Source organism: Perognathus longimembris, chromosome 26 (genome assembly GCF_023159225.1).
Source record: "Perognathus longimembris pacificus isolate PPM17 chromosome 26, ASM2315922v1, whole genome shotgun sequence".
In the NCBI taxonomy this organism is placed as follows: domain Eukaryota; kingdom Metazoa; phylum Chordata; class Mammalia; order Rodentia; family Heteromyidae; genus Perognathus; species Perognathus longimembris.
In genome coordinates, this window is record NC_063186.1 from 8794491 (window position 1) to 8811685 (window position 17195).

At 53.6% G+C, this 17195-nt stretch overlaps 2 protein-coding genes across 3 annotated transcripts; one reads left to right on the forward strand and one right to left on the reverse strand.

Annotated features, from left to right (window-relative positions):
- The first annotated feature begins 4288 nt into the window (after positions 1–4288).
- Positions 4289–14673, forward strand: Uba7 (ubiquitin like modifier activating enzyme 7). Its single transcript, XM_048334807.1, has 24 exons — positions 4289–4452; positions 4533–4701; positions 4847–4981; positions 5118–5224; positions 5839–5929; positions 6024–6156; positions 6350–6447; positions 6542–6679; positions 7291–7461; positions 7826–7930; positions 8045–8125; positions 8442–8597; positions 8687–8852; positions 8933–9138; positions 9215–9279; positions 9368–9551; positions 9637–9711; positions 10202–10385; positions 11353–11435; positions 11654–11746; positions 11842–12033; positions 13668–13760; positions 13847–13947; positions 14378–14673. Exons 1-24 carry the CDS (start codon positions 4397–4399, stop codon positions 14535–14537), a joined length of 3042 nt encoding a protein of 1013 aa, XP_048190764.1. The 5' UTR covers positions 4289–4396; the 3' UTR covers positions 14538–14673.
- Positions 14674–14716: 43 nt separating this feature from the next.
- Inka1 (inka box actin regulator 1) lies at positions 14717–16870 on the reverse strand. 2 transcript variants are annotated; one of them, XM_048334859.1, is made up of 2 exons: positions 16430–16870; positions 14717–15638 (listed from the first exon to the last, which is right to left on the reverse strand). In XM_048334859.1, exons 1-2 carry the CDS (start codon positions 16478–16480, stop codon positions 14835–14837), a joined length of 855 nt encoding a protein of 284 aa, XP_048190816.1. In that variant the 5' UTR covers positions 16481–16870; the 3' UTR covers positions 14717–14834. The 2 variants fall into 2 exon arrangements, with proteins under 2 accessions (XP_048190816.1, XP_048190815.1); XM_048334858.1 differs by lacking the exon at positions 16430–16870 and adding an exon at positions 15829–16373.
- Between the last annotated feature and the right edge of the window lie 325 nt (positions 16871–17195).

Here is a 17195-nt window from a genome sequence, read left to right on the forward strand (position 1 = left end):
AAAAAAAAAAACAGTTTGAGAGAAAACTGCAAAACATAGGCCCAAAATGTAGTCATACACTGCATGATTTGCTCCTATAAGATTTTGTCTCCTAGAGATGCTCTACTGGTGTTAGTTTTTCTAAGTATACTCGGCTGTTCACACTGATGAGAGTGCCTGACGTTTCTTTTTTTTTGCCAGTCCCGGGGCTTGAACTGAGGGTGTGAACACTTGCTGAGCTTCTTTTGCTCAAGACTAGCACTCTACCACTTGAGTCACACTTCCAGCTTTTTCTGTGTATGTGGTACTGAGGAATCAAACTTGGGGCTTCATGCATACTAAGCAAGTGCTCTACCACTAAGCCACATTCTAGCCTGACATTTATAGCACATTCAACAGTAAGAAAACAATTAGCTAGGTGCTGGTGGCTCACACACTGGTGGCTAGCTAATCCTGCGTACTCAGGAGGCTGAGACCTGAAGATTGTGGTTCAAAGCCAGTTTGGACACATTAACCATTAAGAAGCCAGAAGTGGAGATGTGGCTCAAGTGGTAGAACACCAACCTTGAGTGAAAAAGCTAAGAGATAACACCTAGTCCTTGAGTTCAAGTCCCAGTACTGGCACAAAACCCCAAAGGATTAATATGTATGCCAACAAATCATACAACCTAATTAAATAGATAAGCTCTTTGAAACACAGACTAATAAACTGACACAAGAAGAAATCTGAATAGACCTATAAGTAGTAAATAGGTTTAATCAGTAATGAGAAAACCTTCCATTTGCTTTATTGGTTATTCTATAAAACGTGTTAACAAAACACTATTTTTCTCAATTTCTTCCAAAAATCTAGAATATAGAATGCGCTGGGTGCTGGTGGCTCATGCCTGTAATCCTAGCTACTCAGGAAGCTGAGATCTGAGGATCGAGGTTCAAAGCCAGCCTGGGCAGGAAAGTCTATGAGACTCTTCTCTCCAATTGACCACCAGAAAACTGGATGTGTCGCTGTGGCTCAAAGTGGTAGAATAGTAGCCTTGAGCTGAAGAGCTCAGGGACAGCACCTAGGCCCAGGGTTCAAGCCCCACAACCGATGGGGGGGGGGGGGAGGACAGAATGCTTCTTAGTTAATTTTATGAGGCCCAGTTCTATACCAATTGCAAAAGCCCTCAACAAAATATTAGCCACTAAATCCAACAGCATGTGTGTTTGTTTTGTTTTTGTTGCCAGTCCTGGGGCATGGACTCAGGGCCTGAGTCCCTGGCTTCTTTTTGCTCAAGGCTAGCACTCTACCTCTTGAGCCACAGCACCACTTCCGGCTTTTTGTCTATATATGTGGTGCTGAGGAATCGAACCCAGGGCTTCATGTATACGAGGTGAGCACCTTACCACTAGGTCATATTCCCAGTCCCCCAACAGCATGTGAAAAGGATTTTACCCTATGACCAGCAAAGTTTTAGTTTAAGAATGCAAAGGTAGCCCAATGTAGGTAGAACAAGTTGTATCATTAATAAAATGGAGAAAAGGGATGGGAAAACAGGTTGTAAGATATCACAAGAAATGTACACAATGCCCTACTATGTAACTGCACCCTCTTTGCACAGCACCTTGTAAAAAAAAAAAAATTTATGTTCAATTGATAATAAAAAAAAAATTTAAAAAAAAAAAAAAAATAAAATAAAATGGAGAAAAACCACATGTTCATCTGAGCTGATAGAGAAAAGGCATTTGACAAAATTTGCCACTCTTACCTGATAAAATCACGGAGTAGATCATTTTTACTCTAGAGATGGCCTACTTTCAGTCGCTTGAAAGTGTATATCCTTTCTAATAAACATTGCTACCAATTTCACTGATTTTGCATCTTGCCTGCCTTCCTCACACTTCAGACACAAGGACTGAAATAAGATAGCTGCGCTGATTTCCTGGTCACATATCTTGATACCTTGACAGATCAAATGCATCTGTTTTAAGCCTAGCTACTCAGGAAGCTAAGACTTGGGGGACAATGGTTTGAAGTTTGAAGCTAGCTGTTGGGACAGAAAAATCTGCAAGACTCCATCTCATCTCCAATGAACCAGCAAAATGCTAGACTAGAGGCATAAGTCAAGTGGTAGAGCACTGACCATGAGCAAGAAAGCTAAACAAGAGTGTGAGGCCCTAAGGTCAAGTGCCAGTACTGTCACACACAGAGAAATACCTCTATTTCTGACTTGGATGAACATGTTCCTGCAGGAAAGAAGAGTTATCCTCTCCACCTTTACCCTAGTTGGAGATAAGACTTTGTTCCTCTGCAAGTACTTTTTTTTTTTTTTTTTTTTTGGTCAGTTACGGGGCTTGAACTCGGGACCTGAGCTCTTTTGCTCAAGGCTAGCACCCTACCACTCTGAGCCACAGCTCTACTTCCAATTTTCTGGTGGTTAGTGGGAGATAAGAGTCAACAGCCTCTCCTGTCTGGGCTGGACTTTGAACCTCAGTCCTCAGATCTCAGCCTCCTGAGTAGCTAGGATGACAGGTGTGAGGCACTAGCACCTCGCTTGCAAGTACTTGACTCGGCTTTCTTTTCCTCCTCCAGTATTATCTTCATGCAGCTCGGCTTGGCATCTTTCCCTTCAAGGTTTCTTCCAGGTGCTATCCCTGCCTTCCTTCCTGAGTGCCTGGAGCTTTCTTTCCCTACCAGATTTTCACTCATCTCTAGCCTTTTTCCTGAGCAGGTGCTATTCACATTCACTGATTCTGCCCCCAATACTGTTCAGGTTGTTGCTATTGTTTGTTTGTTCTATTGGCACAGTTACAATAAAGGGGTTCCCTCAAGAGGGATCTTCTTGCCAACTTTTTAATCTATCATTAGTAGAGCTAACTGAGCTGGTAACCTGAAGAGAAAAATGAACTGGGTGCCTGTGGCTCACACCTGTCTTCCTGGCTACTCAGGAAGCTGAGATCTGAGGATGGCAGTTCAATGCCAGCCTGGGCAGAAAAGTCCATGAGACTTTATCTCCAATTATTCAACCAAAGGGCCAAAAGTAGAGGGTGGATCAAAGTGGTTAAGCACCATCCTTGAGAGGAAAACAAAAACAAAAACCAACAACAACAATTTAAGAGCATGAGGTAGCCCAATACCAGCACTAAATAAATAATAAAATGTCCTTGGAATTTTCTTCTGGAATCATGAAACATTTTGCAACTGGAGAGGGATAGTGGCTTTACTAAATGATGCTGAGCTGTTTAACATAGTTTGTTTGTTTTTTTTTGGCATTGCCAGGGATTGAACCTAGGACCTCACGCATGCTAGGCACATTATCATTGAACTGAATCCCCAGCCCCTAAATTGGTTACTTCCCTTTTGTGAATGTTACCACACTTTGTTAAAACACAACAAAAACCATATGGCAGCCCTTGGTTTAGCTATTGTTTTATGTTTAGCTATGATCCACTCCCCACTTCCTAAGCAAACTGGCCAGAAGTTCCTAAGGGGAAAAACGCCACCACCCCCCAAAAAAAATACCTAGAAAGGGTACTCTTTTAAAAAATTTCTTGTGGGTCTAACAGTTATTTCAAAACAAAAGTTTTGAAAATAAAGACAGATATCCTTCTATTTTTATTTATCATTACTAAGGAGTTGTACAAATTAAATCAGACCATGAGTATCACACTTCTGGGACAATGTTCCCCTATCCCCTGCCCCCCAGCAACTTTTATTTTTATAAAATCATTATAAAGGAGAGTTACAGCTTCCTAAGTCAGACAATGAGTATATTTCTTTGTGGACAATGTCACCACTTCCCTCCATCTCCCAGTTTTCCCTTCCCATCCTCAGAGTTCATTTTCCACATAGTGTCTAGTGAGTACCACTGCTACCATTTGTTCGCCCTTTGTCCCTTTGTTTGTGCTCCTTTTGCCCTCCCAAAGGCACATAAATGAATAAGACAACAAGAAAAGAAGGGAAAAAAAAAGAAACCAAGGGAAAAAGACACTCTGGTTTCCATTGGCACAGTTCATTTTTAACAGTGTCTACTGTGTACCATGACAGTATTTCCTCACCCTTCCTCCCTCCGTTTCTGTGCCTCCCTTTTCCCCGCCCCCTTTCGTTTATCCTTCTCTCTGTTCCCTGTCTCCCACCCTCAGGTCCAACCACTCTGGCAGTTTAGGATTGCGGGGGGGGGGGGGGGGGGGGGGGTAGGGAGATAAAATGCAGATGCACCTGGCTCTAGGCTGGCAGGCATCTGACTTATTTGGAGTCAGTGCCGGGAGCTGCATCCAAGTTAGCTTTCACTTTTGGTTTCCTGAACTGACAGAGGAGCCGGGGGGGGGAAGGGCTGTGGCCCGCTGCTCTGCTTTCCTTCCTCTGGATTTTGTACCTTGACACACACAGACCATAGCTGTGAGCCCCGTGGTCTTATTACCAGCACAGAGCCTGAGAATGAAGGATCCAGAATGCCCGAAGTTGCTGGATGAGGAGCGGTACTCCAGGCAACTGTGAGTCTTGGAGGGAGGGGGAAGAAATGGGATAACCTGCAGACGTCTTATCTATCTGCCTTCCTGTTTCCCATCCTCAGGTATGTGCTGGGTCTACCTGCCATGCAGAGGATTCGGGCAGCCAAGGTCTTGCTTTCTGGCTTACAGGGACTAGGGGCTGAGGTGGCCAAGAATCTGGTCCTGATGGGTGTGGGCAGTCTGACTCTGCATGACCCCCAGGCCACCTGTTGGTCTGACCTGGCTTCTCAGGTAAGGAGGGAGGTTGTAGGTTCCCAGACTCGAGTGGGGGGCAGAGTCAAAGTGGCAGGGGTGTGTGTGTGTGTGTGTGTGTGTGTGTGTGTGTGTGTGTGTGTGTACATCTCTCTACTCAGGCTATATTGGGTCTCTCCTTAAGTGTTTCCTCTCCGAGGAGGATTTGGGAAGGAACAGAGCGGAAGTCACTCAAGCACGGTTAACTCAGCTCAATGAAGCTGTGCAAATCTCCATCCACCCAGGGGACATTACTGAGGACATCCTTCTAGGCTTCCAGGTAGTTCCTCTGTCCCCATGCCCCCTTTAGCTCTCCAGGCTAGCCCAGTCCCTTCTCTCTTGCCTTCCATGGCAGGCAGGGCTGAGCCCTGGCCCTGCCGCGTCCTGGCCCTGCTGACTGGGGGTGTTGTACTCAGGTGGTGGTGCTGACTGCCTCAAAACTGGAAGAGCAACTGAAGGTGGGCAAGTTGTGCCACACCCTTGGGATCTGCTTTCTGGTGGCTGACACCCGGGGGCTTGTGGGGTAAGACTGCCTGCCCAGCCTACCACATCACAGCCAGCAATGTTTCCCAGTGTTTTACTACCTACTCCAAGTTACTGCTAGTACCCTGGACTCAGACCTGTCCCTTTCTAGAATTCCTTTCCCAATTTAGCCAGTCCTGCCAGTCCTGGGGCTTGAACTCAGGGCCTGAGCGCCGTCCCTGGCTTCTTTGTGCTCAAGGCACCTGAGCCACAGCGCCACTTCCGGCTTTTTCTATATATGTGGTGCTGAGGAATCGAACCCAGGGCTTCATGTATGCGAGGCAAGCACTCTACCACTAGGCCAAATTCCCAGACCCTGTTCTAGGGTCTTTTTTTTTTTTTTTTTTGGCCAGTCCTGGGCCTTGGACTCAGGGCCTGAGCACTGTCCCTGGCTTCTTCCCGCTCAAGGCTAGCACTCTGCCACTTGAGCCACAGCGCCACTTCTGGCCGTTTTCTGTATATGTGGTGCTGGGGAACCGAACCTAGGGCCTCGTGTATCCGAGGCAGGCACTCTTGCCACTAGGCTATATCCCCAGCCCATGTTCTAGGGTCTTTTGTCATGAATTTCAACCTATGAGAACACTCCGTGCCCCCTTCCCACCCCCTTGTATGTAGGCAGCTCTTTTGTGATTTCGGTGAGGACTTCACGGTGCAGGACCCTACGGAGGCTGAACCCCTGACAGCAGCCATCCGGGATATCTCCCAGGTGAGCACTGAGGTGGTGGCCATTTACCCACTGTCCATTGAAGGGTCCCACGACCTGTAGCACCCAACCTTGAACCAAGCTACCTATCCTCCAGGGATCCCCCGGCATTGTCACTCTGAGAAATAAGGATGACGGACACTCCTTCTGTGATGGGGACTTGGTAGTTTTCTCAGACATCAAAGGGATGGTGGAGCTCAATGGTGGCTGCCGGTCTATCCGTGTACAGAGTAAGCCAACCCCACTGCAACCCCCATGTCCATGCCCATCTCCTCACTAGGGATGAATTAAACCTGGCCCTTGGGGGTGGGTGCTCCCTCCTACCTTCCCAGGGTGCAGCAAAGTCTGGAAGAGAGGTGTTAAGACAGGAGGGGAACTACTCGACTTTAGAGGGCATGATTTACTGGAATGGATTTCCCCCAGAGGATGGGTCCTTGGAGATCGGGGACACAGCTGCTTTCTCCCATTATTTGAGTGGTGGGACTCTCACTGAAGTCAAGAGATCCAAGATCGTGAGACATGTAAGTGCAAGTGCGGCTGAGTTGGGAGCACTCGGGGGCTTTGATGGGCCCCACTGCGTTCTGGACTTGACCCTGAGCCAGGTGTCGCCTACAGGAGCCCCTGGACAGAGCCTTACTCCAGCCCCGCGTGGTGGCCCAGGATGCCCACCGAGCCCACTGCCTGCATCAGGCCTTTCGTGCCCTGCATGAGTTCCAGCACTTGTATGGCCGGTTGCCCCAACCCTGGAGTCCAGTGAGTAGTAGCCTGGTTGCACCAGCCCAGCCTCTGTCTTAGTGGAGTATTATGTCATGTCGACAGTCATTCACAGATCCAAAGTGGAATCCCACATGCAGTTTCTCAATGAGAGAGGGAGGGGAGGGGGGAGAAGCTGATCGCCTGCCAATGGCTCACGCCTGCCTGTAATCCTAGCTACTCAGGAGGCTTAGATCTGAAGACTGCAGTAGAAAGCCAGCCCAGACAGGAATGTCCATGAGACTCTTATCTCCAATTACTCACCAGAAAGAAGGAAATGGACTCATCATTCAAGGGCTGGAGCGCTAACCTTGAGCACAAAAGCTCAGGGATAGCTCCCAGGACCAGCACAAAGAGGGGTGGGTGGGGAACCATTGTCTTAAGGCTCAGATGGAAGCTGTATCCAAATTGGGGAGCAGGGGGGTGGGGAGGACTCTATCTGGTACTGCGCATCTCTGGTGGGGCTTTTCCAGGCTGCTAACTGTACCAGGCCATCCCACTTAGGACTTCTGCTCTTTCTCCTATGGAACAAGCTGTGTGGCTACCTGAAAGTTTTGAGTAGGGGGTAGAACTCAGGCTGCGGCTGCCACGTCCATGATCTTGCTCCACAGACTGACGCAGAGACGGTGGTGACCTTGGCTCAGGCCCTGGAACCCCTAAAAGGGACGGATGAAGCGCGATTGGATGAGACTCTACTGCGGACGGTTGCCCTGAGTAGTGCTGGCCTTTTGAGCCCCATGGCAGCCTTTCTGGGAGCAGTGACTGCCCAGGAAGTCCTGAAGGTGGGTGCAGGAAGAGAAGGGGAAAAGGAGTAGGGAGGGGTGTATCAGAGAGTACCCCAGTTGCCAGACTGGCAGCCCTAGAGTCTTCATCCTGACCTAGGATGCAGCCTTCGGCTGGAGTCTAGTCCCACTGTGGGATCGAACCCAGGGCTTCATGTATGGGAGGCAAGCACTCTACTACTAGGCCAGATTCCCGGCCCCTGTTCTAGTGAGCCTTAAGCCTTAAGACAATGGTTCCCCACACACCCTGCTTTGTGCTGGTCCTGGGAGCTGTCCCTGAGCTTTTGTGCTCAAGGTTAGCGCTCCAGCACACTTCCTGGCTTTGGCACTGGCAGAAGGCCTCTTACTGAAGGGCTGTTCCTAGGCAATCTCCAAGAAATTCATGCCCCTGGACCAGTGGTTCTACTTTGATGCCCTTGATTGTCTTCCAGAAGATGGGGGGCTTCTCAGTCCTGAAGAATGTGCCCCGGTGAGAGTCTAGAGTAAAGAGGCGAGGGGGGAAACAAGTGGAATGATCCCAAGGTCCTGATTCAAACTCATGGAGGCAGCAGCCACCACTGACTTCTGTCTGTCTGCTCTGCAGAGAGGCTGCTGCTACGATGGACAGATCGTAGTGTTTGGATCTCATTTTCAGGACAGACTGAGCTGCCAGAATTACCTCTTGGTAAGCTGTGGGGTGAGGGTGGGAGGACCATGACAAACTCCCTAGCTAATGATTCTCCTCTTCCTCCTCCTCCTCCTCCTCCCTTTTCTTCTTCCTCTTTTGGCCAGTCCTGGGGCTTGAACTCAGGGCCTGAGCACCATCCCTGGCTTCTTTTTGCTCAAGGCTAGCACTCTGCCACTTGAGCCACAGCGCCACCTCTGGCTTTTTCTGTGTATGGGGTGCTGAGGAATCGAACCCAGGGCCTCATGCATGCTAGGCAGGCACTCTACCGCTAAGCCACTTTGCCAGCCCTGGCTAAGGGTTCTTCTGCCAGCAGGTGGGTGCCGGTGCCATCGGGTGTGAGATGCTCAAAGGCTTCGCCCTCGTAGGCCTGGGAGCAGGGGACGGTGGAGGTGTGACTGTCGCTGACCTGGACCACATAGAGCGCTCCAACCTCAGTCGTCAGTTCCTCTTCAGGCCACAGGATATTGGGGTGCGTGATGGCCATTCCCATACTCGTGTGTTGTAGACTTTCTTCTCAGAATGCTCCCCTACCCCAGATTTTCATCTTTTTCTTTCCAGAGGCCCAAGGCAGAAGTCGCTGCAGCAGCTGCCTGCAATCTGAACCCAGGCTTACGAGTGACTCCACTCACCCACCCCCTGGATCCCACCACAGAGCACATTTATGGGGACCATTTCTTCTCTCGCGTGGATGGCGTGGTCGCTGCCCTGGATAGTTTCCAGGCCCGTGAGTGCTTGACTTGCAGCTCATCCTGTCCAAGGCTGTTGGCCAGCCTCACTCCTGACCTCCCTCCCTCCTTTGGCTAGGACACTATGTGGCTACTCGATGCACCCACTATCTGAAACCGCTGCTGGAGGCAGGCACCCAGGGCACCCACGGCAGTGCCTCAGTGTATGTTCCGCATGTCACGGAGACCTACAACGGCCCTGCCTCAGAAGCAGCTTCCGAGGAGGGCCCCTACCCTGTCTGTACTCTCCGTTACCACCCCAGCACATTCGAGCATACCCTGCAAGTGAGTGCACCCCACCCCACCGAGCCCTCAACTGCGGGGGGGGGGGGGCCTTCATCTAACATCCACTCATCCACAGTGGGCTCGGGATACATTCGAGGGACTTTTCCGATTATCTGCAGAGACCATCAACCACTATCGACAGTAAGGACACCCAACAGAGGTGGATGGGAAATCCAGGCCTCCCAAGCACAAAGCTCCACCTCAGACGTCTTCCTCCTCTTCCCCACAGGGCACGCACTCCCCTTGCAGACATGGATGGGCAACCGATACTGACCTCCCTGCAGCAGGTTCTGGGGGTCCTGAGAGCGCGCCCACAGACCTGGCAAGACTGTGTGCTGTGGGCCCTTGGCCACTGGCAATTGTGTTTCCGTTATGACATCATCCAACTGCGACAGCACTTCCCACCTGATAAAGTGAGCGAATAAGGGATGGGGGGGGGGTTGCTGAGCTGAGGGTTCCAAATGCCCAAACTCTACCCAGAAATCTCTCTTTCCCCAGGTACTTGAGGATGGAACTCCATTCTGGTCAGGATCCAGACAATGTCCTCAGCCCCTGGAGTTTGATGCTACCCAAGTGAGTGAGGTCCCCTTCAGGACCCCAGAGATAGAGATGGGGCTCCTCTCGGCAGAAGTCTAATCCACAGAAATTCACTACAGATACTGTCAGGCACTGGTGGCTCATGCCTATAATCTTAGCCACTCAGGAGGCTGAGATCTGAGGATCATGGTTCAAAGCCAGCCCAGGCAGGAAAGGCTGTGAGACTCTTCTCTCCACCAAAAAGCCAAAAGTAGAGTTATGGCTCAAATGATAGATCCTTGAGGACAAAAGCTCAGAGACAGAAACCATGCCTTGAGTCCAAAAGTCCCAGAGTCCACACACACACACACACACACACACACACACACACCACTAAATGCACAGGTGCTGAGTGAGGGCCCCGTTTGTGCACATGTGGGTGTCCATACCTGAGGCAGTCAGGCAGTCAGATGGACAATGAACTTTAGCTCAATGCAATCCATGCATACTTACTTACACCTCTGCCCTGCTCTTGCTCTGACTGCAGGACATGCACCTCCTCTATGTGCTGGCCGCTGCTAACTTGTATGCCCAGATGCATGAACTACCTGGCTCATCCGACCAGACTGCCCTCAAGGAACTGCTGAAATTGCTGCTACAGCCTGACCCTCAACAACTGAACCCTATCTCTGCTAATAACCTAAGGCTGGCTTGGGCTCCTGCTGAGTTTGGTGAGGCCCCTGGCCCTGCGGGGCCCCCCCCCCCACTAAACCCACTAAATAACATGATTCATGATTCTACCTTCAGCCTCTGCTGCAGAAGATGAACTACAGTGTCTTCTACCCAACTTACTACATTTAAGACCCTCTTACCTTGCTTCTCTCTGGCTTTAGCCACATTTTCAGGTCCTCAGGGAGTCTTCTCCTTGCTGCATATGCCATGTTATAGTTCTCTTGGAAAAGTCTCAGAGGGAAAATAAAAAGTACTGGAATATGCCTGGCTACGGCCTCTAGTGAGGACAGACACGTAGGTGTGTGCACATGCACACATGGGTGAGGTAGGGGCTCAATTAGAGGGGCTTACCAGGTGCTGGTGACCCACGTTTGTCATCCTAGGAACTTAGGAGGCTGAGATGGAGGATTCCAGTTCGAAGTCTACACAGGCAGGAAAATCCTTGAGAGTCTTATCTCTAATGTACCACCAGAAAACTGGAAGTGGAGCTGTGGCTCAAGTGGTAGTAGAGTGCTAACCTTGAGTGAAAGAGCTCAGGGATAGCACCCAGGCCCTGAGTTCAAGCCCTAGGACCAGTTAAAAAAAAGAAAGAGAGAGAGTGAAAAAAGAAAGAAAGAAAAGAAAGAAACAAAGAAAGAAAAAGCTCCAGGATAGCACCCAGGCCCTGAGTTCAAGCCCCTGAACTGGCAGTGAGGGAGGGACGGAAGGAAGGAAGGAAGGAAGGAAGGAAGGAAGGAAGGAAGGAAGGAGGGAGGGAGGGAGGGAGGGAGGGAGGGAGGGAGGGAGGGAGGGAGGGAGGGCGAGCGAGTTCTAGGGTAACATCCAGGCCCTGAGTTCATGCCCCAGAACTGGCATTAAAAAAAAAAAAGTTAGGGGTTCCTTGATTTGATAAAGGAGTTTTAAATGACAGGAAGAGTTCAGGAGATTAGGGACTACAGATTTCTCTAATACTCCTTCCCATGACAGGTTCTGAGCAGTTGAAAGAACTACAGAAGGCTCTGGAAGTCTGGAGCCAGGGCCCTCCCCTGAAGCCTCTGCTGTTCGAGAAGGTGACTTGGGCTGGAAAGGTGGTGGGGTGGAGAGCAGCATTAGCCAGCTTAAGAGGAAGCAGCTCACCCTCCTTGAACCTCAGCCTCACTGGGATGAAGGGGGGCGGGGAGGGGACAGGGAGAGGCCGAACCATCTATAGACCTGTGCAAAGACCCGCACAAAGCCATACACTTGGCACTGCTTCCACGTGAACACTACTGTAATTTGGGCCTTACAGGATGATGACAGCAACTTTCATGTGGACTTTATGACAGCAGCAGCTAATCTGAGATCTCAGAACTATGGGATCCTACCGGCCAACCGTGCCCAGGTAATCTCCCTCCTTGGGAGTCTTAGAAGTGTGGGGGGAGGGGGTGGGGGGGGTGCCACACTCTAGCTCTAGATCAACCCCCCTATCGTTGGCAGAGCAAGCGAATTGTGGGGGCGATTATTCCAGCCATTGCCACCAGTACAGCGGCTGTGGCCGGCCTGCTGGGCCTGGAGCTGTATAAGGTAGTGGGTGGGCCACGCCCCCTCCGGGCCTTCCGCCACAGTTACCTGCGCCTGGCTGAAAACTACTTCACCCGATTCGTTCCTCCCGCCCCGACCATCCAAATGGTGAGTTCTTCATACCCTATACCCTACCCCCTACCTCTACTAGTCTTGGTTTTTCCCTGCACCCACCCAGTGAATCAGGCCCCTCGGTAGCTGTGGGCTCTCTTTTCTGCCACCAGACTGTGGGGGAGTCCTCCGGCCTCCCTCTAGCCACCACCACCGCCCCCGCCCCCCTTTCTGTGAGGAAGCCAGGCTGGGAGCTGTCAGACACAGGAAGTAGCCATCATCCATTCCCTACACACACACACACACGCACACACACACACACACACACACACACACACAACTGTGCAGTCCAGGGTCTGGGGGAGCTACAGCTTTAACTCATTAGTGGAGCCAGACATTCCCCCCACAGACCCCTCCTTCCTAAGCAGTGTCCCTAAGAGGGAGGTGAGGGAGAGGGAGAGAGGGGTAGGACAGAGAGTCCAAGGTCCCAGCCCCCCCTTCCCCCAGAGTGTAGCTTTGCAGGGCCCTCTCTCCATGCTGAGTTTGGGCACCACAGATATAGGTCTACAGCCTCCTAGGCGCCTGTGTTTCTGTCACCCATATGAATGCACCATCCCTGGTGTGTGGTAAGCTTGCACATCTGTGTGCCAGATGGCGTGCAAGAGTCTTCTTTAGTGTGGGTATACATGGCTTGGGTATATGTGTACGCATGAGGATGTCCCTGGGTCCCTGTGCATGCGTGCAAGCCCGGGAAGGCCTCCGATTGTGTGCACAGGTTCTGCAATGGTTGGCATTTCCTTGGGGTGTAGAATGGAGGGGGGGGGGGTAGAGGAAATGCCTTCATCAGAGGAGCGGACAGAGGTCACTGACTGGTCCTGAGCTTTTGCCCAGTAGCCCTAGGGTCCCTCTGGACACAATACACAGAACCCCTTTGTGAGAGGACCCACCCTTAACCAGCACACAGACTGCCTTTGTCAATAGAATAAAGGAGGAAGGGGATGAACCCCCATCTTGCCTCTAGCCTCGTCTCGGCTTGACCCCAGGATGTTTTCTGAAGGACTGGTAAGGGCCCCCTTGTTGGGGTCTCTGGCTGCTTATTACCTTCAAACATCAAGACTTTGCAAATAGGAAAGTAAAGTCGACAGGAAAAGGACGTCTCTAGAAATGGTGTTTCTACTGCGATCCCTGGGCCCATTAGAGTCTGGTGGTCACTGTACCCTTTGCTTGTGTGCTCATAAGTACTCTAAGCCTCTGGAAGTAAGGACAGGGAAGGAGAATGTGTCTCTGCCCCCCCCGCCCCCCTCTCCCCTGCAAGGTCCCAGAATCTCATTTGAGGAACAAGCAGCTTTATCGGAGGCTGCCAACGGCTCTGTTCCAGCTTCCTCAGGAAGCACCACCCCCTTTGGCGCCCCCCCCCCCCAGTGGTCCGTGTGATGGATGTCTGCTCTCCCTGTACAGGGCCCCAGAGTCCCATTTCCTGTGTTGGCCCCAGCCTGGGCTGAAAAGGGGCTGAGACTCTGGGCTCAGATCCCACCTTCGACCAGAGGCTGCCCCCCCCTCTCCTGCTTCCTGTCTCCAATCCAGCTCCTCCCCTCAGCAAGGCTGTGCAGAGAATAATTGAAACAGGGTTTGGGGGAGAAATCTCCCATTGCTGACCCCACCCCCACCCCCTCGACACATGTCCCCTGAAGTTTCAAGGCATGACATGGACCCGTTGGGATCGTCTGACGGTACCTGCTGGGCAGCCCGAGAGGACGCTGGAGTCACTGCTGGCCTGTCTCCAGGTGTGATTTGTACACCCCTCCCTCTGGCCCCCCCCTAGACCCTGGACAGCCGGGTCCCCCCAGGCATCTGACCTGTATCTCTCTAGGAACAACATGGGTTGAGGGTGAGGATGCTGCTACATGGCCCAGCACAACTCTATTCGGCAAGATGGGCACCTGAAAAACGGGCGCAGCGCCTGGCGCTGAGGTGAGCCTGGAGATGGATGGAGGCTACGGAAGCAACAGCCCTTCTTCCTCCTCATCTCAGTCGAGGCCTCTCACACCTTCCCGAAGCCTTCTTTCACCAAATGGAGCCAGCAAATGGGCTGGGGGAGGGGCGAGGGCTTCGGGAGCCCCTCTGGCTCCCCTACACTCTACCCCGCCCCCCACTTCATAGCCCACTCCCAAGAGACGCATGGCTTCCTGCCTCCTGCCCGCCCAGTCAGCTGCTCCTAAAATAGTTTCAGATGTTTCCTGTCTTGAGTTGCTCTTGCTCCTGGTTGGGGCTCCCTAGGGCTCCTCACCCCCCACCGCCCCGCCCCCCCCCAGTGTCGTCTATATGCCAGCTTGTCCTCTATGCGCCTCTGCTCATTTACCCCCATCTTCCCTCACCACCCCCCTTTCACCCCCCATCCCAGGGTGACAGAACTGGTTCAGCAGGTGACCGGCCGGGTGCCTGATCGTGGGATGCGGGTGCTGGTCCTGGAGCTGAGCTGTGAGGGTGAAGAGGAGGATGCTGCCTTCCCACCTCTGCACTACGAGCTGCCAGGAGGCAGCCAACACCCCACCACCACCTAGCTCTGTCCGAACCACCACCTAGCTCTGCCTTGGGAGCCCCTGGCAGCCACGCCATAAATGCCTTCCGAAGGAAGTGAAGATCCGTGAGAGGCTGTGGGTTGGTACTGCGCATGCGTCTACCATGGGGGCAAGACAAAGGCCCTATGAAAAGGAGAGCATTCACGCGCCTAGCATGGCTAGGCCATGCTTCCTCAGGCCAGGGGTTTGGGGGGGGGGGGACAGGGTCCCCAGGCCTCAGAGGTCTAGAGCCACCAGTCTAGAAAAAGACCTTTATTGTCCCCAGCTGGAAGGGCGGGGTCAGAGGTAGCTGCTGTCATTGCAGATGATGGGCTGGCGGCTGCGACAGTTCATGAGGCCTGCAAAGCGTGAGATGTCCACGGGCAGGTCCGGTTCCGCGCGAGGTGGGCAGGACAGCCGCTTTCCTGCCACCGCGGCCCGCCGAGCCCTGGCCAGGCGGCGCCTCAGCTGCTCCGAGAGGCCGAGCAGGAACTGGGGGGGCCGAGCCCGGAGGCGGGGTACACCTCCATCGCTGCCTTCACCTGCTGCCTCGGGCAGTTCCATCCAGTTGTGGACCAGATCGGCAAAGCAGTTGTCCCCCAGCACCAGGGGCTGGCGGCTTCGACCCCTGTTGAGCAGGGCCGCTGTCCAGTCCTCTGCCTCCAGGCCCTGCCAGTGTTCTAGGCAGGCATCCGGAGTGGACTTGGGGCGCGGGCGATGGACTGGGGGTACACGGGCTGCAGGTACCCGGCTGGGCAGAGGGAGGTCAATGACTGAGAAGCGCTGGCTCGGGGGAGGCCGCACTGCTGGTGCCGGGCGCTGGAGCACAGATTGTTCTTCCTCTCGCCATGTACTCCCCGATACTTCAGAGAAACCAGAATCCCAGTCTAAGGCATGATCCCTCGGTCCTCCGAAAGCAGCACCCCTGTCTTCCATGACCACGGCCTCCTCCTCCTCCTCTTCCTCCTCCATACAGCAGACAGAGTCCTCCTCCAAGGGCTCTGACACCCGGAGCTGGCGTCTGGGCTGCAAAGCTGGGTCCGTTCTGGGGGTTGGCTGGTGGGGGCCTGGCATGGTGGGTGAGCCTGTGTCCCGGCCACACAACTGAAAGGAAGAGAAACAGAGAAGTGACGGGGTGGGGGTATGTGTGGGGGTGTTGTCATTCCTGCCTGCACAGAGCTCGGGAGGGCTTGCTAGGGCCTGGTGGGCTGCGTAGCAAGGGGGAAAGTGAGCGCTAGGGCCAGTCCCGGGGGCGCTGGCACTGGGAGCGCGCGTGTGGCTCCTATCCACCGACCTGGTGGCAGTCCGGCAGGCTGCGGCACGCAGGGCCGGGCAAGTCCTCACCCGCCAGCAGGGCAAGCAGGCAGGCAGGATTGCGGGCCTGCATCGGGGAGTAAGTCTTGCTCAGAGTTGGGAAAGTATCCTGGGCTGCCTGAGGGTGGGGGTGGAATACAGATCCCCCCCCCCCAAAGTTGCCTTCCCCAGACAAGCGTGCTTGCTACCAGAGGGGAAGAGAAAGAGGGGCACGGGCAGACCCCAGGGACGGGAGATGGCCACGGAAGCCCCAGCATTTCCTTAGGTCCTTGTACGCCCCTTCTACCCAGCCCTCCCCAAAAGAAGCTCTGCCCAGTCCTCCCTCCCCCAGCGGCAAGGCCAGCTGGGTGGCTGTTACCTGATGCCCACAGAAGTTCCCAACCGTCCAGAAACCCGACTCGGGAGCCATCTGGGCCATCTGGACCCTGGCCACCCAGCCCCCATCCCGGCCTGGGGTGAGCACCCAGAGAACAGACCCCTAACACACACACACACACACACTCACACGCACGCATGCACGTACCCACACACACATCCCGAGCACCCCACATCTCCGGACCACACCCACCCCCAGGTCTCACCAGTTCCCAGCGGAGCTGGCTCAGGAAGCTGTCAAACCGAGCGCTGTGCATGTCGCTGCCTCGAGCCCCTCCGGCGGGGCCTGCCAGCTCTCCCACGACCACCTCCCCGAAGGAAGAAACGGGGCGTCCAGGAGGGCTGGGCTGGCCGGCCAGCGGCGCCCTCACCCGCCCTCCTCCTCCTCCTCCTCCTCCTCTTCCTTGCTCTCCACTCCTGCCTGCTGCCGCCCCAACATCTGGCAGCTGCGCCCCGCCCCTGGCGCCTTAGCCAATAGAGGCGGGACGGGGTGGGAAGCCCTTCCTCCCCTCCCACCCCTTATCCGGGCTGCGGTGGGGGGGGGGGGGTGACTCGGGCATCTCTTGCCCACTTGACATCCGCTTTAGGATCCCTCCCTCCTCCTCTCTCCCCCCTCACACCCCCCCCCAGGTTTAGCTAATCCTGCTACATGACTCCCGGATAGGTCAGTTCTTTCACCTGGCCTCAGTTTACCCATGGGGAGGGTCGGTGGTTCTGCACCCCACGTGTGGGCAGAACGCCAGATGGACTGATCTGAGATGTGTGGAGGTGCGGGGAGATGGGAGAGGTCTGAGCTCATTTCCCAGGCTGGCCTCTTCAATCCCTAGGAAGTGACAGGACTGGGTTGACCCCCCCTCTGAGCACTTCGGGGGGGGGGGAGCTCTGGACTTCACCATCCCCTTGGATGGCAAGGAAATCTCTGCTCCAAGCCAAGTTAGGCTGGACCGCCCTCTAGTGGGGGAAAACCTCAAA

Excerpts from the sequence above, each read along its gene's own strand:
- Uba7 (XM_048334807.1), top strand. The coding sequence starts at position 4,397 with ATGAAGGATCCAGAATGCCCGAAGTTGCTGGATGAGGAGCGGTACTCC. Across the intron at positions 6,157-6,349 it reads CCGGTCTATCCGTGTACAGA|AGGATGGGTCCTTGGAGATC; the intron begins GTAAGCCAACCC and ends GATTTCCCCCAG. Across the intron at positions 13,761-13,846 it reads CACTGCTGGCCTGTCTCCAG|GAACAACATGGGTTGAGGGT; the intron begins GTGTGATTTGTA and ends GTATCTCTCTAG.
- Inka1 (XM_048334858.1), bottom strand. The coding sequence starts at position 15,921 with ATGCAGGCCCGCAATCCTGCCTGCCTGCTTGCCCTGCTGGCGGGTGAG. Across the intron at positions 15,639-15,828 it reads GCCTGCCGGACTGCCACCAG|TTGTGTGGCCGGGACACAGG; the intron begins GTCGGTGGATAG and ends TCTTCCTTTCAG.